Here is a 24,246-nt window from a genome sequence, read left to right as displayed (position 1 = left end):
CTAAATCAGATTTCAGGTGGGACATCTGCTCTTCCACAGAACCCTGTCTGCGCCTCCAGCTGGGTCCCTCAGCCCTCTGTGCTTCCTCCATCAGAGTTCTGGCCACTCTGTTGTCACTGTCAGGGGCAGGACTGTCTTCCCCCCTGGACTGTGAGATCTGTGAGGGCAGTGTCACCGCTAGGTCCACACAGTCACCACTGGGTCCCTGAATGAATGAATACCCAGAAAATCTCACAGAGGCAGACAGAGACACTCAGATAGATGTGGATCCTCTAGAGTAACATGAAGCTCTTGGCTCTAGGTTTATTGCCCCCTTCCTTTGCTCTGTTTTACACGATGCTGTCCTCCCGACAGGGCCAGAGCCCTATTCATACACGTGGGAGGGGTAGGTGTTGTGCCCGTCATACTCATCAGTGGTGAGGCAGCGCAGCATGAAGTGGCCCAGGTCGTGTTTGGAGATGACCCTCGAGGGCCCTCGTCCATCCAGGGTCACTGTGTAGGCCCCAGTCAACGGGTGGTCTCCTGCGAGGTAAAGACAGAGGGGCCAGGTAAAGCAGACAACCTTTCCTCTCCCCCAACTTGTGATCACGCCAGTGACATCCCAGGGTGTCTACAGAGTGCCTAGCCCAGATGGTAGAAGATGGTCTGAGAGCTGGGCTTCCCTGGTTGTCCAGTGGTTCAGAATCTGCTTGTCAATGCAAGGGACTCAGGTTCAACCCCTGGTCCAGGAAGATCCCACACGTCTCAAAGCAACTAACCTGTGGGCACAACTACGGAGCCCGAAAGCCTAGAGTCCATGCTCCACAACAAGAGAAGCCACTGCAATGAGAAGTGCAAGCACCGAAGAATACCTCCCGCTTGCTGCAACTCGAGAAAGCCAGGTCACAGAAAGGAAGGCCCAGAGCAGCCAAATAAATAAATTGAAGGAAAAAAAAAAGAGGAAAGAAATATACACTGTCACCCATGTGGCATTCCTGCCAAAAATATTTATTCTGAGCCTGTAAGACAGAGATTTCTGTAATGACAGAAATCCAGAATGTGGAATATTTTTAAAGATATCTGGGACAACAGAATCCTACTATTTAGCACAGGGAACTACATTCAATGTCTTGGGATAAACCATTACAGAAAATAATATTAAAAAGAATGGATTCAAGAGGGAGGGGACATATGTATACCTATGGCTAATTCACATTGATGTATGGCAGAAATCAAACCAATATTGTAAAGCAATCATCCTTCAATTAAAAATAAATTTCAAAATAAAAGAATGGATATATATGTAAAAAGAAAAGACACCTTGCCTGTTATGTTTCATGTTAAAATTATTTATGTTAATAATTTTTTTAAAAAACGATATGGAGGATTGTTCCAGACTGAAGGTGACATGGCAACTAAACACAACACATGATCCTGGATTGGATCCTGATTTTGAGGGGAGGGGAAGGCTGGAAGAGATCTTTTGGCAGTTGGATATGTCTCAGTATGGAGTGGATACTAAATGATGTGATAGAGTGAATGTCAGTTCCCTTAGTGCAATAACCGTACTGGGGTTTGTTTCCAAATACTTCTTGGAAGATGCCTACCAAGAGGTTCTAGGAATAGAGTGTGCCAATGTAGACACACATTTAAAAAAATGTATGTATATGCACTACGTACATATTCACATAATCACACATGTACATTGTGTGCTAAGTCGTTTAAGTCAAGTCCAATTCTTTGCAGCCCCATGGACTGTAGCCCGCCAGACTTCTCTGTCCATGGGATTCTCCAGACAAGAATGCTGGAGTGGGTTGCCATACTCTCTTTCAGGGGAATCTTCCCAACCCAGGGATCAAACTCATTGTCTCTTTATATCTGCCTGTATTGGCAGGTGGATTCTTTACGACTGGTGCCACCTGGGAAGCCCGTACACATGTATTCACATAAACACACGTACACATTAGCTGCACGCATAAATGACAGATAGATGGGGAAAAGAAGCCAAATGTTAACAAGTGAACCCAGATGAAGGGTTTATGGGTAATTCTTAAACCTTGAATTCCTTTAACTGTTCTGGAGGTTTCAAAGTTTTCATACACACACACAAAAAGAACTAAAAAAACCCCCAAAACTTCGTGTTAAATAATTTTTAGGCTTAATTTCTCCAAATATTCGCTTTAAACCTGGGAGGTCAAGAAGTAATAGGAGCCCTGTTTCGAGATGAGGAAACTGAGACTCAGAGGTCACAGGCCTGAAGTCTGCACACACTGGGGCTGGAGCTCTCCTTGGCTGCTCCACCATGCAGCCTCACTGCTGATTCACACTTTAGGATTCTCATCCCAACAGGGTCCCTGAACTGAACCTCAACATCAAAGCTTACCTGAAGGGTGGTATACAAGCCTTCTCCTCCTCCAGGCAGAAGGCACAGGGCACAGAACTGCTCATCCAGCAGGCAGGCAAACAGGAAGGAGCTAACAGTTCCCGACTCAGGCCTGGGCACTGCTGTTCCCTTATCCCAGAATGTCCCCGCTTCCCCCAGACACTCACCTGGTTCCCTCCCTTACAGCATGAAGTTGTGTCCTTAGAAAGCCTCTGCTCTAAGCAGCACCCCATTACTCTCCTCACTGAACTATTAACGTATGTTCTTCAATCAGCATTGCACCACTCAACAGTAATATGGATCATCTATCTTTCATTTGGGCTTCCCTGGTGGCTCAGATGGTAAAGAATCTGCTTGCAGTGCAGGAGACCTGGGTTCAATCCTGGGGTTGAGAAGATCCCCTGGAGAGGGGAAGGGCTACCCACTCCAGTATTCTTGCCTGGAGAATTCCATGGACAAAGGAGCCTGGTGAGCTACAGTCAATGGGGTTCCAAAGACTTGGACATGACTGAGCGACTAACACTTGCTCTTTCACATCTTTTTTGTCTCCCTGGCTAGAAATGTAAGTCTCATGAGATCAGAGACTATGTCAGTGATACTTGTTTTCTTTTTTTGGCCTCATCGCGCAGCTTGTGGGATCTTAGTTCCCCAACCAGGGATTAAACTCTGGGCCCTGGGTAGTCAAAGCCAGTGAAACCTTGGAGTCCTAACCACTGGACTCCCCGGGAATTCCCATTGGTACTTGTAATGGTGGCCAGTGCACATCTCCTGTGCAAGAGACATTCGTAAGTGAATGAATCTCTCCCTCTGACTTTGGGTCTCTCAGTGTGAATTCCAGACCCAGGAGGGGTAAAGAGGGTGTGGTTCCCTCCGCAGCACCACCTGGAGGCAAGGCATCCTCCCTGGTATTATTTCATTTGACAAATGTTTACTGAGCACTTTTTACAAACCAAAGGCTTCTCCAATGGCACAGAGGAAAAGAATCCGCCTGCAATGCTGGAAACACAGGAGAGGCAGGTTCGACCCCTGGGTTGGAGAGATCCCCTGGAGGAGAGCATGCCAACCCACTCCAGTATTCTTGACTGGAGAATCTCATGGACAGAGGAGACTGGCGGGCTACAGTCCTTGGGGTCGCAAGAGTCGGACAGAACTGAGCCAAGAATAGGACAGGATTGAGCGACTGTAAAACAATGTGCATGCCAAGCCCTTTCTAGGCACTAGAAGCACAGCAGTAATCAAAACAAGACAAAATCTGTGCCTTCAAACAAAGCTTCATACTTCACAATTCTAGTGAGGGAGACACACACTAAATAAGATTAAAAAACAAATGAATTCCCTGGTGGTCCAGGGTGACCACTTCACACTTTCACTGCAAAGGGCAGGGGTTTGATCTCTGGTAGAGGCTCAAACAGTAAAGAATCTGCCTGCAATGCAGGAGACCTGGTTTCGATCCCTGGATCGGGAAGATCCCTCTGGAGAAGGGAATGGCAACCCACTCCAGCATTCCTGCCTGGAGAATTCTATGGACAGGGGAGCCTGGCAGGCTACAGTCCATGGGGTCGCAAAGAGTCGGACATGACTGAGCATTAACACCTTCTTTCACTTTCAGAGTAACTAAGATCCCATAAGATGTGCGGTGAGGCCAAATAAATACATGGGTTTTAAAAAGAAAGAACCGATGTGAAGCATAAGTCCCCATCCCTTGAATGTGCGGCAGCCTCAGTATAACTTCCTTCTAATAAAGACAGTACAGTGGAAGAAGTCCTGAGAAACTACAAATTCAACAAACCTAGACAGCATATTAAAAAGCAGAGACATCACTTTTTCGACAAAGCTGTATAGTCAAAGGTATGGTTTTACCAGTAGTCATGTACAGATGTGAGAGTTGGACCACAAAGAAGGCTGAGCGCCAAAGAATTGATTGATGCTTTTGAACTCTGGTATTAGAGAAGACTCTTGAGAGTCTCTTGGATTGCAAGGAGATCAAACCAGTCAATCCTAAAGGAAATCAGCTCTGAATATTCACTGGAAGGACTGATGCTGAAGCTGAAGTGTCAATACTTTGGCCACCTGATGTGAAGAGCTGACTCACGGAAAAGACCTTGATGCTGGGAAAGATTGAAGGCAGGAGGAGAAGGGGGTGACAGAGGATGAGATGGTTGGATAACATCACGTGAGCTTGAGCAAATGAGTTTGAAGGACAGGGGAACCTGGCATGCTGCAGTCCATGGGGCCAGAGTCGGACACGACTGAGTGACTGAACAACAGGGAAGGCCCAGCTAATGTCCCCAGAGGACTGGAGGGGGCAGGCTGGTGTTGACCTGCAGTTGGCTCTCTGTCCACTCACCTATATGTGGTGGCATCACGGCCACGTACTTCAGGCCCGACTGCTGCAGTACCTTGTGCATCCGGACATGGTCATCGGTCACATCCTGCAGTCTTGGGGGCACCTTGGAAGGGTCCCACAGTAGGAAGGCTGGGGGGACACAGGGCAGGATCAGACAAGACTTGAGGACAGCCTGGCCAGGTTCACAGCCCGCAGGTCTCCTGCCAGAACATCTCCCTGTAGGGACTCATTACTGCCCTTCAGTTGTTCCAGGCTCCTGTCCGCTGTTACCTTCTGCCTAGATCATGGCAGAGCCTCCTCCCTGTTCTCCGGACCCTACCCCTGCACATCTGGGACCCTACCCCGGCCCCCTCTCACTCAGGGGGAGAGCAGAGGCCCCATCAGGGCCCCGGGGCCCCACTTGATCTGCTAGCAGCAGCCCCCTGGTCTCGCCGCCCAACACTCTCCCCTTCACTCACTCTGTGGTAGCCACGTCCCTGCCTCACAGTCCCTTCCTCTCTCACTGCCCCCTCATGTCATCTCCCTTCCCTGGGAGACAAGAGGTGTGATGGAACAGAGGTGAGGTGTGTGGGTAATGGAGACAGACAGCCTGGCTCCACACCCCAGCTCTGCCAGCTACCGGCTGTGTGATCTCAGGTAAGGCGAAGGGCCTCTCTGTGCCTCCACTCCCTTAGCTGTAGACGGGAGGCGGTAAGAACAGCTACAATTCACTGGGCACCTGTGATGTGCCACCGCGAATGGAAGTACTATCAAAGGAATTTTGAGAGGATTAAGTGGCATTCATCTGTAAGGTGCTCAGGTGGTGCCAAGCATACAGTAAGTGCTCAATAAACACTGCTAGCATTAACTGCTCCTGTTACACACCCTGCAGCCTTCTTTTCACATTATTCAGGGAGGGCCTCTCTTCATAAATTGGGAGCTCTTTGAGAGTAAAGACCTGGCCCATGTATCCAAGGCTCTGTCACTTCCTCTTCCATGCTCTCCCTGACCCCTTCTTAGGCTGGGTCAGACACATCCTCTGAACCCCCAGAGTCCTCTAGGCTTCCCCCATCTGAGCTCTGATCCCTTTCCCATGCTCCCCCCAGGTCCTGGCCTTGATCCCTCTGCCTGTGCCCCGCACCCCTCCTGGCCCTGACTACTCCAGCCTGTCACGTTTGATGATCACGCTGTTACCACTTCCCTTCTATTCATGAGACTCATGAGTGCAGGGCCCAGGTACCGTTCAGCAAGGTTCAGAAGCAGAATTGGTGCTCAATAAATGCACAGTAACTTGGAGTAGCTCCAATGCCACCTTGTACAAACCCCTGGGCTGCCTGTCCAGTACCCAGCCCCCACTTTTCAGCCCCAACCCCTACGACCCTGCCACCCACCCGAGGTGCAGGCCACGACCTTGTCCACACCATGGGCCTTCATGGCTGCCACAATGTTCCGGGCACCCTCGGACATCACTGTGGTAGGACCTTAGAGGAGACAGAGAGTGGCTGTCACTGGTGGGCGGCGGCGGTGGCAGGGGTGGCAGGGGTGGGGCTGGGGGCGGGGGCGGCGCTGGGGGCCGAGGTGCAGGGGTGGGCCGCGGGCAGAGAGGGGGCTCAGTACTGAGGTCATTGCGGGTGCCCAGCAGCACAACGACAGCGTCCTGCCCAGCCACAGTCTTGTCCACATCGGCCGGCTGCCGGACGTCACCCACCACCACGCGGGCCGGCTGGGGCCCCTCTGAGGGCAGTCTGGAGGGGTCCCGCACCAGCACCGTCACCTCATAGCCTGCAAAGAAGGGCAGAGAGGCAGGTCAGTCGGCTTGCAGGCTGGCACTCCTAGGCTCCAGAGGCTGGGTCCTGGAGGGTGCCATGAACCCCCAAATCCATCCCCCAGATCCCCTGTTCGGAGACCATGATCTTCAAACATTTTTGCTGGCATACTCACAGTTGATATACATACAGTTGCTTGTTAAAATAGGGTGATACCTCCCTGCCAGTGCATAAATAATCTGCCCTGATGCCTTTCTCTGCCTCTCATCCCCTTGACTTCTCCACTCCCTCCTCCCCGCAACAACTAAAGCGTTAATGTTCATCATCACACTGGTCTGTGTCCCCCGTCCACGGTCCTGGAGGAAGCTGAGGTACCGCCAAGTATGTTCATGATTGGGTTTGGTCCCCCAGGCCTTACTTCTGAAGGGCTGGGTCCTGTCTTGCATGTATGTGTGCATGCCAAGTCGTTAAGTCACGTCCAACTCTTTGTGACCCCATGGAGTGTAGCCCACCAGGCTCCTCTGTCCATGGGATTCTTCAGGCAATAATACTGGAGGGGGTTGCCACGCCCTCCTCCAGGGGATCTTCCCGACCTAGGGATTGAACCCGCATCTCTTACATCTCCTGCATTGGCAGGTAAGTTCTTTACAACTAGTGCCACCTGAGAACCCTGGGTCCTGTCTTACTGGTCGTTTATTTTGAATATGGCTTTGGCATGTCACCTCCCAAAAGAATTTTGGATAACCCTGTGTCCCTTGGCCCCACCATCACACACACAAATACTCCTTTTTAAAGTTTATAACCAACAGAGGCTTCCCTAGTGGTCCAGTGGCCAAGACTGCAGGCACCTGGGTTCAGTTCCCGATCGAGGAACTAGATCCCACGTGAGGCAACTGAGAGCTTGCATGCCCCAACTAAGACCTGGTACAATCAAATAAATAAGTTTTTTTTTAATCAAGTTTACCAGCAACATATTTCTTTCTTTGTTTTAGACAATGGCAAAATATATTAATGTTTATGCATATTGCCAAAAAAAAAAACCCAGAGTTGTAGTCTCTGTCATGGATTGAATGCTTTTGTCATCTGCTGAAGCCCTAACTCCCAGTGGGATGGCATTTGGAGATGCAGCCTTTGGGAGGTAATTAGGTTTAGATGAGGTCATGAAGGTAGAGAGTAGGGTCCCCATAATGAGATTAGTGTCCTTCTAAGAAGAGGAAGGGGCTTCCCTGGTGGCTCAGTGGTAAAGGATTTGTCTGCAATGCTGGAGCCATAGGTTCGATCCCTGGGTCAGGAAGATCCCCTGGCGGAGGGCATGGCAACCGCCTCCAGTATTCTTGCCTGGAGAATCCCATGGACAGAGGAGCCTGGCAAGCTGCAGTCCATGGGGTTGCACAGAGTCAGAGATGACTGAAGCAACTTAGCATGCTTGCACGCAAGAAGAGGAAGACCAAGGTACTCTCTCTATTCAGTGTGAGGATGCAGCATGGAGGCAGCCATCTGCAAGCCAGGAAGCAGGCCCTCACTAGAAACCAAACCAGTTGGTACCTTAATCGTGACCTTCCCAGTCTCTGGAACTGTGAGAAACGAGTGTTGATTAAGCCACTTGGCCTGTGGTATTTTTGTTATAGCAGCCTGAGCTGATTAACACAGCCTCTAAACAGCATCCTCGTGAAAAATGAACCAGAGCTCCTTGAAGGAATGGCTGCTTGCTGGGCCAGGGCAGGGAGAGGACAAGATGAACCTGGAATATCTTGTACCACCAGCTATGTGATGTTTACAGGATGATGAAGTGAGGTCAAGAGGACACAGAAGCCACTTGAAGGGGTTCTCAGGACAAATCAGGGGCAATTTGATTTGTCCCAAAGAATAGGGATGGCAAAGAATGGAAGCACATCAAATATATAAAAATACGTGAATTCATAATGATAACTAAGAAACTTCATTGGTCATCACTGGTACCTATCAGAGGATTAATCTATTGTTCTGAAAATGATAAAGGAAAAGCAAAACAACAAAATTGTCCCAGTTTCCTTGATACTAGTCATCATATATGTAAAAAACAAATAATTAAAAATCTGTATACTCTGGGGCAACGATGATAATAGTGATACTTAGTGGCTTCCCTGGTGGCTCAGTGGTAAAGAATCTGCCTGCCAATGCAGGAGACCTGGGTTTGATCCCTGATCCAGGAAGATCCCACATGCTCTAAAGCAACCAAGCCCATGTGCCATAACTATTGAGCCTGTGCTCTAGAGCCAGGGAGCCACAACTGCTGAGCCCCCGTGCCACAATGACTGAAGCCCGCGAGCTCTAGAGCCTGTGCTCTGCAACAAGAGAAGCCACCTCAATGAGAAGCCCACTCACAGCAACTAGAGAGTAGCCCCTTCTTGCCACAATGAGAGGGGAAGAAAAAGTCGGAGCAATGAAGATCCGGTGCAGTCAAAAATAAATAAAATTTAAAAATAAAGATACATAACATTTATAGAGCACTCACTATATGCCAGGTGCCAAGTACTTTACATTTATTACCTTATCTAATTGTCAAAGCAACCTGGATTTTGAATTCTATCTGTCCCTACCACTAGCTAGCTGTGTGACACTGGGCAGGCCACTTAACCTGTCTGACCTTAGAGCCTTCATGTGTAAAATGACACGAATAACAGTCTTTACCTTAAAGGGTTGATGTAGGTTTAAATAGTATTCCTAAAAGTTTAAAGTGGTTGATTGATTTTGACAAGGGTGCCAAGACAATTAATTCAATGGGAAAAGAAAAGTCTTTTCAACAAATGGTGCTGGGACAACTGGATATCCATATTTAAAAGAATAAAGTTGGATACCTATCTCACATCATATATGAAAATTAACTCAAAATTATCAAAGATCTAAATATAGGAGCTAAAACTGCAGTCCATGGGGTCGCAAAGAGTCAGACACGACTAAGCGACTGAACTGAACTGAACTGAAAACTGTAAAAATCCTAGAAGGAAACATAAGCATAAATCTTTGTGCCACTTGATTAGGCAGTGGTTTCCTAGCAGTGACACCAAAAGCACAAGAGACATCATCAAAATGAAAAATAAAAATTGGTGAAAAAATGAAAAGTAAAATGAAAAAAAAAAAAGCTTCCAAGGACACTATCAAGAAAGTGAAAAGAAACCCACATAATGGGAGAAAACTTTTGCAAATCATATATCTGATGAGAGACTTGTATTTAGAATATATAAAGAACTCTTACAACTTGATAGTAAAAGATGAATGTTAAAAACTGAGCAAAAGATCTGAATAGACATTTCTCCAAAGAAGACAAATGGCCAATAAACGTATGAAAAGATACTCAATATCATTAACCATCAGAGAAATACAAATCAAAACCATAGTGAGATACTATTTCATATTTGAGAACTATAATCAAAAAGACACGATGACTGTTGGCGTGCCTGTAGGGAAATTGGAACCTTCATACACTGCTGATGATGCTGAATGATGCGGTTGCTTTGGAAGACAATCTGGCAGTTCCTCAAGTTAAACGTATTGTTACCCCTGTGATCAGTTGTGTCCGACTCTGTGACCCCATAGACTGTAGCCCGCCAGGCTCCTCTGTCCATGGGATTTTCCCAGTAAGAATACTGAAGTGGGTTGCCATTCCCTTTCCCAGGGAATCTTCCCAACCCAGGGACAGAACCCACATCCCCTGCGTATCTCATGCACTGGCAGACGGATTCTTGACTACTACACCACCTGGGAAGCCACTGTTACCCCAACGACCCAGCAATTTGACTCCGAGGTATATGCCAAGAGAAATGAAAACATATGTTCACACAAAACCTGCACATGCATGTTTATAAAGGTATTACTCATCATAGCCCCAAAGTGGAAACAACCCAAATTCCCATCAGCTGAACGGATAAATGGAAGCAGTATAGGGAGGAACTTCTCTGGTGGTCCAGTGGCTAAGCCTGCGATCCCAGTGCAAGTGGCCTGGGTTCGATTCTGATCAGGGAATTAGATCCCACACGCCTCAGCTAAGACCCAGCACAGACAAATAAACAAATAAATAATTTTTTTTTAAAAGTGGTATAGGGACTTCCTTGGCAGTCCAGTGGTTAAGACTTCACACTTCCAGCGCAGGGGGTGCAGGTTTGATCCCTCGTCAGGGAACTAGGATCCCACATGCCACACGGCACAGCCAAACAGTAAAAAAGAAAGAAAAAAAAGTGGTGTAGGTAAATAATGTAATGGTGCTGTGCTGTGCTTAGTTGCTCAGTCATGTCCGACTCTTTGCAACCCCATGACCCACCAGGATCTTTTGTCCATGGGGATTCTCCACGCAAGAAAACTGGAGTGGTTTGCCATGCATCCCCTCCTCCAGAGGATCTTCCCAGGGATCAAACCCAGGTCTCCTGCATTGCAGGCAAATTCTTTACCGTCTGAGCCACCAGGGAAGCCCATGTATACTGGTGGGGGTGGTCTACCCTTCTCCAGAAGGTCTTCCCAACCCAGGAATCAAACCGGGGTCTCCTGCATTGCAGGCAGATTCTTTACCATCTAAGCTACCAGGGAAGCCCAATGCAACAGTATTTCAACAATAAAAAGAAATGGCACATATACTACAATATAGATGAACTTTGAAAAAATTCTTTTAGCTAAGTCAAAGAAGCCAGTCATAAAGAGTCACATGATGTACGTTTCCATTTATAAGAAAGGTCGGGATTAGGCAAATCCATATAAACAAAACAAAACGTAGATGAATGATTGCCTAGGGCTGGGGAAGTGGTTGATCAGGAAAATGGGGAGCGACTTCTAGGGGTTTCTTTTTGTAGTGATGAAATGTTCTAAATTGTGATGATGTTTGCATGAGTCTGTGAATATGCTAAAACCCATTGAATTACATTCTTCAAATAGGTGAATGGTATGGTATGTGAATGATAACTTAAAGTTGCTATTGAAAAGATGCAAAATGAAAATGAAAAGAAATGAAAAGCTTGGAGGAGTGTCTGGCACAGAAAAGAGGACTCTATCAGTGCTGGCTGTGACCAGGGCTTTTCATCATCTCACAATTGTATTTCCTGGCCTGGTCTAGTCCTCCCTGGGCTCCTGGCCTGTCTTGACCCCTCCAACCCACACTGCACATGGTAGCCAGGTAGAGCTTTCCACAGTTATATCAAAGTGTCCTAGGACTTCCCAGGGGGTCAAGTGGCTAAGACTCCATACTCCCAGGGCAAGGGGCCCAGGTTTGATCCCTGTTCAGGGAATTAGATCCCACATGCTGCACCTAAAGATCCTGCCTGTTGCAATTTAGACCCGGCGCAGCCAACATAAATAATTAATTAAAAAAAAAAACCCCAAAACACAAAGCGCCCTTGGCTCAGATCTCTCCCTATCCACCCCCCAGCCCAGTGCCTTAAGATAGTCATGTTCCTTATGATAGCCTTCAAGCCTCCCCTCTACACGCCCCCTCCATGTGGCCTCTCCTCTCCAGACTGTGCTGGAGCCAAAGCCCTCTTCACTCACTGCGCTTCTTTAAGTTCCTCAAACGCGCCATGCTGTCTCCCGCCTCCTGGCCTTCGCACATGCTCCTCTGCCTGGAGCCCCCTTACCTTCTTTCTCCAGCCAACTGCGCTTCCTCTGTCATGGCCCTACTTATGCTGACCAACCAATGGCCCTGTGGATGCAGGGGCCGTGACATACTCAACACCATCTCCTGGGTTTATTATTATTTAATGGCCCTGCCAGGTAACAGGTAGGATCTTAGTTCCCTGACCAGGAACTGAACTTGTGCCCTTGGCAGTGGAAGTGCAGAGTCTTAACCAGTGGATCATCAGGCAAGTCCCTCCCCTGACTTTTATATCAACACAAAAGCACAGGCTATACTGTCCCAGGGACCTGAGTTCGGACTCCAGCTCCACCTCTCCTTTTTTTTTGACTGCACCGCATGGCCTATAGGATTTTAGTTCCCTGACCAGGGGGAACCTCAAGCCACTCGCAGTAGAAGCTCAGAGTTTTAACCACTGGATTCCCAAGGCATTTCTCAGCTCCACCTCTCACTGGCAGAGGAACCTCAGAAAACACCTTCCCTGATTGGTCCTCAGTCTCTTCTCTAAAGTGAAGATCGGGCCTGGTGGCTCCGTGGTAAAGAATCCGACTGCTAATGCAGGAGATACGGGTTTGATTCCTGGTCTGGGAAGACCCCCACATGCCTCAGAGCAGCTAAGGCCTCGAGCCACAACTGTAGAGCCTGTGCTCTAGAGCCCGGGAGCCCCAACTACTGAGCCCAAGTGTCGCAGCTACTGAAGCCGGAGCGCCCTAGAGCCTGTGCTCCACAACAAGCGAAGCCACCGCAGTGAGAAGCACATGCCCTGAAACTAGAGAGTAGCCCCTGCTGGCCACAATTAGAGAAAGCAGCGATGAAGACCCTGTGCAGCCAAAAATAAATAATTAAAAAAATAAAAACTAAAATGAAGATGATAGTCTCTAGCATGCCCATCCTGTGTGATCACCTTTCATATGGAACGCTGGCCTCAAACACATTGGGGAGCAACGGGGGCTTTCAGGGTGTCAATGTAGTCACTGGTTAACTACCACCGTATCAATAAAACGGACCCTAGTAAATTGTGGGCATTTTGGAGGAGAAACAGTCTCACCAACCCAAGAGCTCTGACACAGGCCCAGCATAAGAGTGCCCATCAGCAAGACATTATTGGTAATTACGCTAGTGCCAAGTCGCTTCAGTCATATCTGACTCTTTGTGACCCTATGGACCGCAGTCTGCCAGGCTCCTCTGTCCACGGATTTTCTAGGCAAGAATACTGAAGTGGCTTGCCATGCTCTCCTCCAGTGGATCTTCCCAACCCAGGGATCGACCTGGTGTTTCGTATGTTTCCTGCATTGGCAAGTGGGTTCTTTATCACTAGAGCCACCTGGGAAGCCTTATTGGTGATTAGAGACATTTACTGAGAGCCTCCTAGAGAATTCCCTGGCGGTCCAGTGGTTAGGACTGTATGCTCTCACTGCTGAAGGCACAGGTTCAACCCCTGTTTGGGGAACTAAGATCTCACAAGCTGCAGGACCCAGCCAAAAAAAAAAAAAAGGTTTATATGTGCCAAGTGCTGTGCTAAGCTCTTTCCACTGACGAGTGACTTAAAAAAAATTTTTTTTGACAAAACTCACATTTAAATTTAAATAGCCACAAGTGGTTAATGGCTACTATGTCAAACTATAGTTTTAGAATTCACAGATTTTGCCCTTTACAAAGAACACAAGCATTTGTAAAGTTATTTCCAAAGTTTTTTAAAAAATTTTTCTTTCTTCTTTTTTTGTTTAAAGCAAATCTTACTTTATCTTTTTTCCATTAAATTTTATTTTGAAATAAATTCAGACCTATAGGAAAGTTGCAAGACATAGATTCTCATATTTGCTTTATCTTTTCTCTCTGTGTGTATACACAACACATACAACATGTAACATGTATAATTATATGTATATGTATAAAGTTTTTTCCTAACTATGTGAGAGTAAGTTGTAGAAATCATGCCCCTTTTAAGCTTTTTTTAATCTCAGCCCTCCATTCAAAGTAGATTTCACTGTCTAACCCCATATACACAAACTTATACATGTGTAACTGAGACAATAGTTTCATAAAACCAGTATTTAACATGTGATCCATTCCAACACTGTTACAACCCATTAAATATATTTCAGAACTCTCTATGACCTGCAGTTTGAAAACGTCCCTCAGATTGCAACAACCTCACAAAGTAGGTCGTATTATATGCCCATTTTGAGGCTGGGGAAAGTAAGGCAAGTTTAGGTAACTGGGCCAGGATCACACAGCTATAATCTATATTCACTCAGCCAAGGGGTATCTACTGAGCACCAGCTATATGCTGGACGAGCTTCCCAGGTGGCTCAGGGATAAAGAATCTGCCTGCTAATGCAGGAGATGCGGGTTCAATCCCTGGGTAGGGAAGATCCCATGGAGAAGGAAATAGCAACCCACTCCAGTATTCTCGTCTGGGAAATCCCATGGAGAGAGGAGTCTGGTGGACTACAGTCCATGGGGTCGCAAATCATCAGACACGACTGAGCGACTAAGCACAGCACACCACATGGGAACCAGAGTCTGTGCCTTCAGGATTCAGTCCTACAGAACCACTGAGGTCAATAAAAGCCTAGTTCATTCAAGCCCCTCCTTTTTCTGGTGGGGACAGGGAGGCTCAGGCTCACTGTGGCTCTGAAGAGACCTGTTAGAGCCACTCTAAGAAGGCAAGGACTCCCCTAGGCCTCAGGTACAGCCCATACTTCCAGGTGCAGTCCCAGCTGTGACCAGCAGGGAGGCTAAGTGAAATTATATAGAATCCAAGATTAAGAGAAAGGTAGTAATCTGGGAATCCAAAACTCACAGTGACTCAGCATCTCTCAACTTCTCCCTCTTACTTCCTCCCCGAGAAATGTTTATCAGCAAATTTGTTTCTCCTGTCCCTACAAGTCAACATCCTCACTAGGTCTTCCCTGGGGAGGCGGAGAGAAGTGAGGCTAAAGGGGAACTTTGAGTCACAATCCCTCCCAGGGAAAGTTGGGCTAGGAGGCAGCTGAGAGTGGGATCCTGGCGGCCTCCACCTTTTAGGGGCACCCAGATAGTCAATATCTTCAGAGTCACTCAGGCCAGCAAGGGTGGGGCCATATATCTGGACAGGCCAGACTCTGCTGGGGGTTGGTGAAGTTGGGATGGTGGGGGCTGGGCCCTGCTGCATGATACTTACCCCCTTTCCTGGGGGCAACTCTGAATTTTCAGCCCTCATTGACTTTCCTGGGACCTGTGTCCCCAAGTCTTCACCCTTGTCTCCATGATCTTCTTTCCATTAGGTACTCATAGCAGCTTACCCCTCAGTTTTTCAATTTTAAAATCCTTGGTGCTCAAACCAAGTGCTGGCGGGCTCTCAGTGGTTAAGAGCAAGTGCCAGGTAACAAATTTCAGCATTCCCCCTTTCCAGTTATGTGACACTAGGCAAATCACTCAAGGAGATTCGGTTTTCTCTCCTTTGTCAGGTAAGGTGATACTAGTTCTCACCTCACATGAGTGCTATGAGGATTCAACACAAATGGAGAAGGCAGTGCTGGGAAGATGCCTCATGCCAGGCCCTTGCTGGGTGTGCAACCACCCACTACCATCACCACCACCGCTACCACCAGCACACCAACTGTCTTTCATCAGAGCATTGGATCGATCACTACAGTCCCCCAGCCTCCCAGGGCCATTTCGTTTCCCTTGGGACTCAGATAAAATTGGACCTCATAGCGTTCCCCATTTCTGCCCCCGTGGCCACCAGCTTTGCTCTCTAGGTCCTCACACACCAAGGCACGATGGCTCCAACCTCCCTGGGCCCAATCCCACGATGCCTAAAGTTCTAGCTGTGCACCCCGCGACATTCCCTGCCCGTCCCAGCTCATGCCTGCTTGCACCGCCTGCGCCAGCGTGGTGAGCCCGGTGTTGCCGGTGGCGCCGAAAAGGGCAATCTTCTTGACGACCATGCTGCGGGATCGTGGGGACGCGAGGCCGTGGAGTCGCAGGACACGCGGGAATCGACTGGCGGCTGGTTCCCCTCGCGTCCTTTCCCAGAGGTAGGGATCGAGCTGGGCCCGCCTCCAGCCCGCCTCCAGCCCGCCTCCAGCCCCACAGTTCGGTCGAGGGGAGGGGCCAAAGGCCACGCCTCCAGCTAGGACAGAGTGGGCGTGGCTGGAGTCAGCTCTCCGGAGGCCCAGCACCGCCCCCTCCGCCCGCCACTTAGCCTGGAAGGCGTGTCTGGCGGTGCGCGAAGGTGGACGGAGAGCACCGCCTCCGCGCTCCAGCCTCCCGGGGTGGGGCGGAGCGAGCGCGGGCCCCGCCCACAGATCTCTCCTCGTTCACGCCTCCTTTCTCACGGCCGTGAGTCTGACCTGGGGCTCACATAGCGCCCCACGGCCTCCCAAGGCTACAAGGGGAGAAAGCGAGGCGGGACAGTGTGGGTGCGTGAGGGTGACTCTGTGTACCTGCGTGTCTGTGTGCCCGTGTTGACCCTGTGTGACTCTGCGAATAACCCCAAGGGAGAGCATGATTGTGGAAGACACTTGTGCCCTCTGTGTAAAACACCGTATTACAGTGTGAGACTATGTGTGACACCACGTGCGGAAGGCACTGACACTCTACCTCTGTGGCCTTGTGGTGACACCGGTGGATAGTATGGCCGTTTGTGATCCTATATGCATCCATGACGCTGGGGGATATGGTGTGAGTGTGGGACATGTGTGAGTTGTGATATAGGGGAGTGTGTGACTCGTGTGTGACTCTGTGACATCATTTGAGTGTGGCTGTGGGTGTTACTGTTGTTGTGATGTTATTTGTGACCTGTGACTGTGTAACGTGTGTGTGACAGTGCAGGATGTATGACTCCCATGTGAGTGTGTAAGTTTGAGTGTTTAAAAGTGTGTGACGCTGTGTGATGGTGAAGCCGTGTGTGATGTGTGAGTCAATGATACTCTGCGATCCCATGGAAGTGTGCTATAGTGTGTGGCACATGTGTGCTCGTATATGACTCCACGTGAATGGTGGTGACACAATTAGTGTTTTACAGTGTGTGACGCTGTCGGGCACCGTTTCATCGCGGGACCTCGTGCAAGCTTGTGACTGCGTGACACATTTTGAATATCTGACCCTGCGTGACCCGAATAAGCGGGCGACAGTGTGAGCGTGTGGATGTGGATAGTCCTTGTGACGCTGAATGCGACCCGGCGGGCGTGTGGCAGTGAGGGAGTGTGTGACCCCGTGGGAGTGTGCAGTGCGTGACGCTGCCTCCGGCCCCTGCAGCTGTGTATCGCACGCCGTGGCCGGGCGTGTGGCCGCGCGTGGGCAGGCGCTGCAGGCGGACGGGGTTGGCTGGGGACCCGCGGGCGGGAGAGGGTCCCGGGGGCGCGCCGAGCGCGGCGGCCGCGCGATCGGGAGGAGGCGCGCCGGCGGCAGCGGCGCATGCGGATCTGGCCGAGCGGCGGAGCCGGTGGGGCCGAGCCGAGCCGGCTGGGCCGGGCCGGGCCGAGGACACCGACCGGGAGGGCTGTCGGCCACGGCGAGCGGCAGGGACAGCGGCACCGGCGGCCGCGGGACCAGGTGAGCGGCGTGGGGGCGGATAGCCCCTCCCTCCAGCATCTTCCCACCTGCCTGAGCATCCCTCCCCCGCGCCCCGTGGGCATGGCCTGAGCCCGGAGGGTCTCCCCGGCTAGGGGAGGCAGAGGGTCGAGGGCAGAATGAGTCCCCAGTCCCTCACCCCAGTCCAACCTCGGCGCCATACGTGGGTCTTCCATCCAAGCCTTGTCCTTCCCAGGCCCCCCTCCTTGGGAACAGTGACTAGACTGTAGGGAGAGAGAGGCGCGGCCTTGGAAGGGTTAAAGCATCGGCTCTCAGCTCCTATCCCCAGCCTCGCCCGACCAACCTTTACTGGGGCCCTCAGAACACCCCTTTTCACCGCCCCCACCGCCTTCTCCCTTCCTTCCCAGTTGAATCACGTAATAGACAGGGCTGTTCCACCGCCAGCCTGACCGAGAGCTCACCAAGTGCTAAGCGCCTTTCCATCCCCAAGTATCCTCCATTGAGGAAACAGTTGTGTTCACCGTTTAACAGGGAGGGACACTGAGGCACGGAGAAGCCAAGTTAAAGGTAATCGGGTTTAAAGATACAGCAAGAATAAAGCAGGACTTGAACTCATTTTTGTCTGACTTCAGCACAGGCACTTTGATTTGCTAAGATATGTGACTGGAGGATGAATAGTAATAGCAAGGCCTGTGTATTGAGGGCTTACTGTGTACTTGATACCATGTTCCCTACATCATTAATTCTCTCATCTTCAAACACCCCTAGGAAATGGGTACTATTATTATTGTTACCATTTTACAGATGAACAAACTGAGCCCTAGAAAAGGTGACTTGGCCAAGGTCACACAGGTGCCCACTTAAAGCTTTCCATGGAAGACAGGAATGATAATAATGGATTTTTGAGTGTCTATGGAAAGGGACAGTCTCTACTACATTGACCAAGACCTAGACCCTGGCTTCCTAAAATCTGGTTTGGGGGGTACTGTCTGAATATTTTGAGAATGGGGACATTGAGCTCCTCCCAACTCCCTCTTTTCTTAGTCTTAGAATCAGGCCTGGGGTTCTATGGAGGAGATGTATCTAGTATCTCCCACACCCTTAAATTTCATATTTACAATCTGGCAGTGTTCTGGAGCATCACTCTAGAGTCAGATAGTATGTCCGTCAGCTAGTGCCACAATAATGCCACATAAGAAAACCACCCCCAGACTCAGTGTCATAAAACACTAGGCATTTATTTAGCCTTGAGTTAATCTGAGGTCAGTGACTTGGGCTCATCTGAGCTTATTTCCCGGTTAGGATGGGTAGGGGGATGTTGACAGTTGGTTGCTGAGGCTGGCCTTGGCTGTGATGAGGGCCTTGGACTTGGCCTAGCCCTGCAATGTTTTTCTCATGGCCACAGTCAAACACAAGCAAAAACATGCAAGATCTCCTAAGTCCTGGGCTCAGAACTCACTAGTGCTTCTACCTAATTCTGTTGGTCAAAGCAAGTCATGTGGCCAAGCCCAGAGTCAGGGGGTAGGGCTTCCCCCGACTCAACCCCACTCTTTCATTCCTCCCATCCCCAGAGTGGGAGAACACTGAGGAGCTATATGGCAGAGGACGTGGCTATACGGATGAAGAATTGAGACCGTTAATGCAGTTATTCAATCACAGTGACTAAGTTTCAATCCTGGTTACTCACTAGCTGTGTGATTTTGGGCAAGTGAATTACCCCTCTGTGCCTCAGCTTCCTCCTCTGTAAAACAGGCCTAACAATACCTTTTTTTAGATTGTTAAATTTCTGGGAATTAAATAAGATATAATGCATACAAAGTACTGAGCACAGTGCAAGTGCTCAATAAATGTTAATTATTATTGATACTGCCTTATATAGTTCTATTGATAACAATGCTATAATTCTAACAATAACAGTGACAGTTTTTTAGGGGGGAGGCCACATGGCATGCAGGATCTTATAGGTTCAATCTCTAGTTTCCCAACTAGAAATTGAATCAATGACCCCTGCAGTGGAAGTGCCAAGTCTTAACCACTGGACCACCATGGAGTCCTAACAGTGACAATTTGCTGAGCCCTTACCCTCTGCTAGGTGTTAAGGTGGGTGTTTTACCACAGCCCTATGATGTGGTTAGGGTGAAAATTATTGTCATTATTATCATGTCCCTCCCTTCTAAAGACAGAGAAACTGAAGGTGAGAGAGGGGACAGAACTCATGGTCAGTCCCTGTTAGAGGTGGGATCTCTAGACTTTACTGGTGGTCCAGTGGCTAAGACTCCATGCTCCCGATGCAGGGGGCCTGGGTTTGATCCCTGGTCAGGAAAACAGAGCCCATGTGCCACAAGTAAATATCCTGCTTGCCACAATGAAGAGTTAAGATCTTGCGTGCTGCAACTAAGACCTGGCACAGCCAAATAAAGAAATTTTTAAAAAAGAAGTGGGACTTATGAACTCAGCCCCTATCCCTTACCTGTCTCTCCTTATCCCCAGGCCTCATTGCCCCCAATGGCTCAGGTACCAGGGGAAGTGGACAACATGGAGGGGCTACCAGCCCCCAATAATAACAACCCTGCAGCCCGCTGGGACAGTCCCGATCGGGGCTGGGAGCGGGAGCAGCCAGCCGCCTCCACTGCAGCAGCCTCACTCTTTGAGTGCTCCCGGATCAAGGCCTTGGCAGGTACCTGGAAGAGGGCTGGGGTTGGGGGTGGGAGAGAAGGAAGGGAAGGCACTGCTGGGGTGGTGTCCGTATACCTTGATGACCTGGAGGATGGAAAGAGGGTTACAGACACTTGGAACTTGAGTCTTTAGACCTACACTCTCCAGTAGAACTTTCTATGGTAATGGAAACTTGTTCTCTATCTGTGGTGTCCAGTATTGTTGTTGTTTAATTGCTAAGCATGTCCAACTCCTTTGTGACCCCAAGAACTGTTAGCCCACCAGGCTCCTCTGTCCATGGGATTCTTCAGGCAAAAATACTTGAGTGGGTTGCCATTTCCTTCTCCAGGGGATCTTCCTGACCCAGGGATCGAACTCATGTCTCCTGCATTGGCAGGCGGATTCTTACCACTAAGCCACCTGGGAAACCTCTCATAGAACCTTAGAAATGTACAATCCCAGAAAAGTGGGACTTTCTAAGTGTGCTTCCTTAGAATTCCCAAATGCTGACATCTAGCATCTTAGGACAATGGAATGCCATACTCAGAGATTCTTTGAATCCAAGACCTTTAGAAATGGAGACTCTTGTAAACAGAACTTTGTAATCACTGATCTTAGACATTTTAATTGTTGGGTCTTAGAATCTTAAAGCCTCAGAAATCTAGACTCTAATACACATAGTTCCTTCAGTTCAGCTCAGTTCAGTTGCTCAGTCGTGTCCGACTCTTTGCGACCCCACGAATCACAGCACACCAGGCCTCCCTGTCCTTTACCGACTCCCGAGGTTCACTCAAACTCATGTCCATCGAGTCAGTGATGCCATCCAGCCATCTCATAGGTCCTTAGGGTTTTATAATCCTAAAGCTTTAGGATTTCAGATTAGAAGCATATATGTTGAGCACTTTGAGAAAGAATGACCACACCTTCATGTTTTTTTGCACTGAAACCCTCAGTCTTGGGTCAACTAGAATGGTTGGTCACACTACTTTGATGTTTTAGGACAATATAAGCAAAGACCAAAGAACTGTATAGAATCTTAGGACCTTAGACTTTTGAAAGTTTAAGTTCTTGATCCTTTGGACTCTGTATTCATGAAGTTTTAGAACCTCAGAAGTGTTTAATCATCAATACTAAAGTTTTATGAGCAAAGACCCTTCTCAGACACACAATTCCATAATTGTAAGCCTTTAAAACATTAGACCCTTAGCACATTGACCCTTGGAATGTCAATATCTCAGAAATGTGGCATGTTATACACATAAAATATATATTGTCAGAGTCGTGAAATCTTAAAATCCCAAAGTCAGTATCAGTTCCCTCAGAATCTCAGAATGTTAATAACTCAGCATTTGACAATTGTGGGATCTTCAATACTGATTCTTGGAACTTTATAAGATGTTGAGCACCTTGTTAAACTCATGGGCCTCTGGGGAAGCAGGTGACATACACAAGTGAGTGGCTTAGGGGCTGTGGTCAACTGGGTGCTCTGGTCAACTGGTCACCAGCTCTAAACCTTGGGAAATGTGGGCCCAGAGCTATTAGCTCTGATGTTTATCTGACGTTTCCCAATTTAAAAAAGAAACTGTAAATAAGTGCACAAAATCTGAACCAGATTCAACCCATGGATTGCTGGCTTCCTCTGGTTTCAACACCTAGAAGGAGACAAACATATACTCATGAAAATTTAAAACTGTATTTTATTTTTTCATTTTTTTGGTCATACCACACAGCATGTGGGATCTTAGGTTTCTGACCAGGGGTTGAACCCACACCTCTCGTATTGGAAGTGCAGAATCTTAACCACAAGAACACCAGAGACATCCCAAAAATGTATTTTTAGACTCTGAGATTTAAAACCTTGGGAATGTATCCACTTAGAATTCTAGAATTTATTATTTCATTCACAAAATATTTAGGCAGTGTCTGCACTGTGCTCTTGTGCTCTGCGTTTGGCCTGCTCTGTGCTTGGACGATAGGAGGGACATAGTGGTGACAGAGACAGCCCAGGTCCTGCTTCTCCAGGGCTGCCAGTCTGTGGGAAAGTTAGATCCAGCCTGGCTGTGATGAGCCACAGGGATCAGAGCCGAGATGGGGGAGGCATGGGAAGAGGCCAGATGGGGAAGCTCAGAGCTTAGGAGCCCAGATGAGGGGCCTGATTCAGGAGAGAGGATCAGAGTGCTTCATGGAGGAGAAGATGGCTAAGCTGCGCTCCAAAGGACGAACAGGAGTGAATGCTGGGGAAGAGAGTGGAAGAATATTCCAGAGGGAGGGAACAGCATAGGCAAGACCTCCAGAATTTGAGAGTGGCTGGAGTGAGGTGGTGAGTAAAGATGATGGGAGAGGAGGCAGTGGCAGCCAGATCTTGAGGGGCCTTGTTGGCCATTCAGGAGTCTGAGGGCACCTGGGACTATGGGGAGATTTTATGCAGAGGTGGGATGTGGCAATGTGAGGATCATTAAGAACCACTGATTCGAGAACACTAGCCCCAGACACTTCAGATAGCATCTAGTCCAGAGAAATGTAAGGTGAAATCGCTGTCGTGTCCGACTCTTTGCGACCCCACGGACTGTAGCTTACCAGGCTCTTCCATCCATGGGATTTTCCAGGCAAGAGTACTAGAGTGGGTTGCCATTTTCTTCTCCAGAGGATCTTCCTGACCCAGGGATCGAACCCAGGTCTCCCACATTGTAGTCGGACGCTTTACTGTCTGAGCCACCAGGGAAGTCAGGAGAAATGTAGGGACCCCCTTTAAGGAAAAAAGCTTTCTCATACACTCACTGTGTCTACTTAAATTACTACAACTGTGGTTTTCTGTTATCTTTCTTCTTTTCCATTATGGTTTATTACAGGATATTGAATATAGCTCCCTGTGCTATATGGTAGGACCTTGTTGTTTATCCAGTCTATATATTTACAACAGTTTGCATCTGCTAATCCCAAACTCCCAGTCCATCCCTCTCCCACCCCCACGTTCTGTGTCTGTGAGTCTGTTTCTGTTTCATTGATGTCATATTTTAGATTCCACGTATAACTATTATCATTGAACCATGGTTTTCTTAAATGTACAAAAACACACAGCTCTGTTTATATCTCTTATGCTTGTTCTGGAACTAAAACACATAAGTTGGATTGAGACTCAAACCACAAAACCAGTAACTTCAGCTTAACAAGGATGTCAAGATGCTGCTATCCTACTGCGCAAAATATTATTATGACATCGACAGCTACCGTGCATTTTCTTTTGCATCTCTTTGCCCACTTCTCTCATGGTTTTCTTTATTCAAACTAAAGCTAAATCTTTGAGCAGAGACCTCTGTAAATGTTTTTGCATGAATTTATTTAAAAAATTGTCTGGACCCCGTGCGCAGAGAATTTGTGGTTTGCTGGTCTCATGTGTCTGTGTGAGGCCCCATTCTCTCTCTTTCTCTTAAAAGAAAAAAGATTATGTATTTATTTGTCTGCTTCTGGTCTTAGTTGCAGCACGCAGGGTCTTTTAGTTGCGGCATTTGAACTCCTAGTTGCAACGTGTGGGATCTAGTTCCCTGACCAGGGATGGAACCGGGGTCCCCTGCATTGGGAACTCAGAATCTTAGCCACTGGATTGCCAGGGAAGGCCCCTATTCTCTTGATCTACTCTTTTCTTCTCTTTTATTCCCAAATCTCACATCAATGCCTTCTCTCTTATAGGCAATCATTCTGATTGTTTTAATGCAAATTTTTTTCTCTGCGAGTGGGTAAGTTTGCAACATGTATTGCTAATTCCTGTGCATGCATCCATTTTTTAAAACTCTTTATTAAAATATCACATGCACAGAGAAAACAAATATATTGTGTGGCCAGCATTTCCACAATGAGTACCCCCTTATAACTAGATTGGGAAACAGACTCTGACAGCCCCAGAGAAGCCCCCCTCAGGCTGCCTCTATATCATCCTGGGAGTAAACACTGTCTTTGCTTCTAACAGTGTACATTCAGTTTGCTGGCACTTGAACTTGATATAAATAGGATCATGTAGTGGCTA

At 48.3% G+C, this 24,246-nt stretch overlaps 2 protein-coding genes across 2 annotated transcripts in view; one reads left to right on the top strand and one right to left on the bottom strand.

Moving 5' to 3' along the window:
• Window positions 1-258: 258 nt before the first annotated feature.
• On the bottom strand, window positions 259-16,090 carry BLVRB (biliverdin reductase B). The gene is made up of 5 exons (XM_055412131.2): window positions 15,904-16,090; window positions 6,306-6,470; window positions 6,080-6,169; window positions 4,710-4,838; window positions 259-522 (listed from the first exon to the last, which is right to left on the bottom strand). Exons 1-5 carry the CDS (start codon window positions 15,980-15,982, stop codon window positions 365-367), a joined length of 621 nt encoding a protein of 206 aa, XP_055268106.1. The 5' UTR covers window positions 15,983-16,090; the 3' UTR covers window positions 259-364.
• SPTBN4 (spectrin beta, non-erythrocytic 4) overlaps window positions 15,981-24,246 on the top strand; it is an 80,763-nt gene continuing 72,497 nt past the window's right edge. The window contains exons 1-5 of the mRNA XM_055412129.2: window positions 15,981-16,072; window positions 16,240-16,376; window positions 17,295-17,591; window positions 19,663-19,670; window positions 20,061-20,247. Coding sequence (XP_055268104.2) covers window positions 15,981-16,072; window positions 16,240-16,376; window positions 17,295-17,591; window positions 19,663-19,670; window positions 20,061-20,247 — 721 coding nt within the window. The remainder of the gene's footprint in view (window positions 16,073-16,239; window positions 16,377-17,294; window positions 17,592-19,662; window positions 19,671-20,060; window positions 20,248-24,246) is intronic.

The sequence above is a fragment of the Moschus berezovskii genome, chromosome 22 (assembly GCF_049115385.1).
Source record: "Moschus berezovskii isolate FMDL1 chromosome 22, NW_MosBer_1.0, whole genome shotgun sequence".
Classification (NCBI taxonomy): domain Eukaryota; kingdom Metazoa; phylum Chordata; class Mammalia; order Artiodactyla; family Moschidae; genus Moschus; species Moschus berezovskii.
Note: the sequence above shows the minus strand (reverse complement) of the source record. Positions and strands in the feature narration are given on the sequence as shown.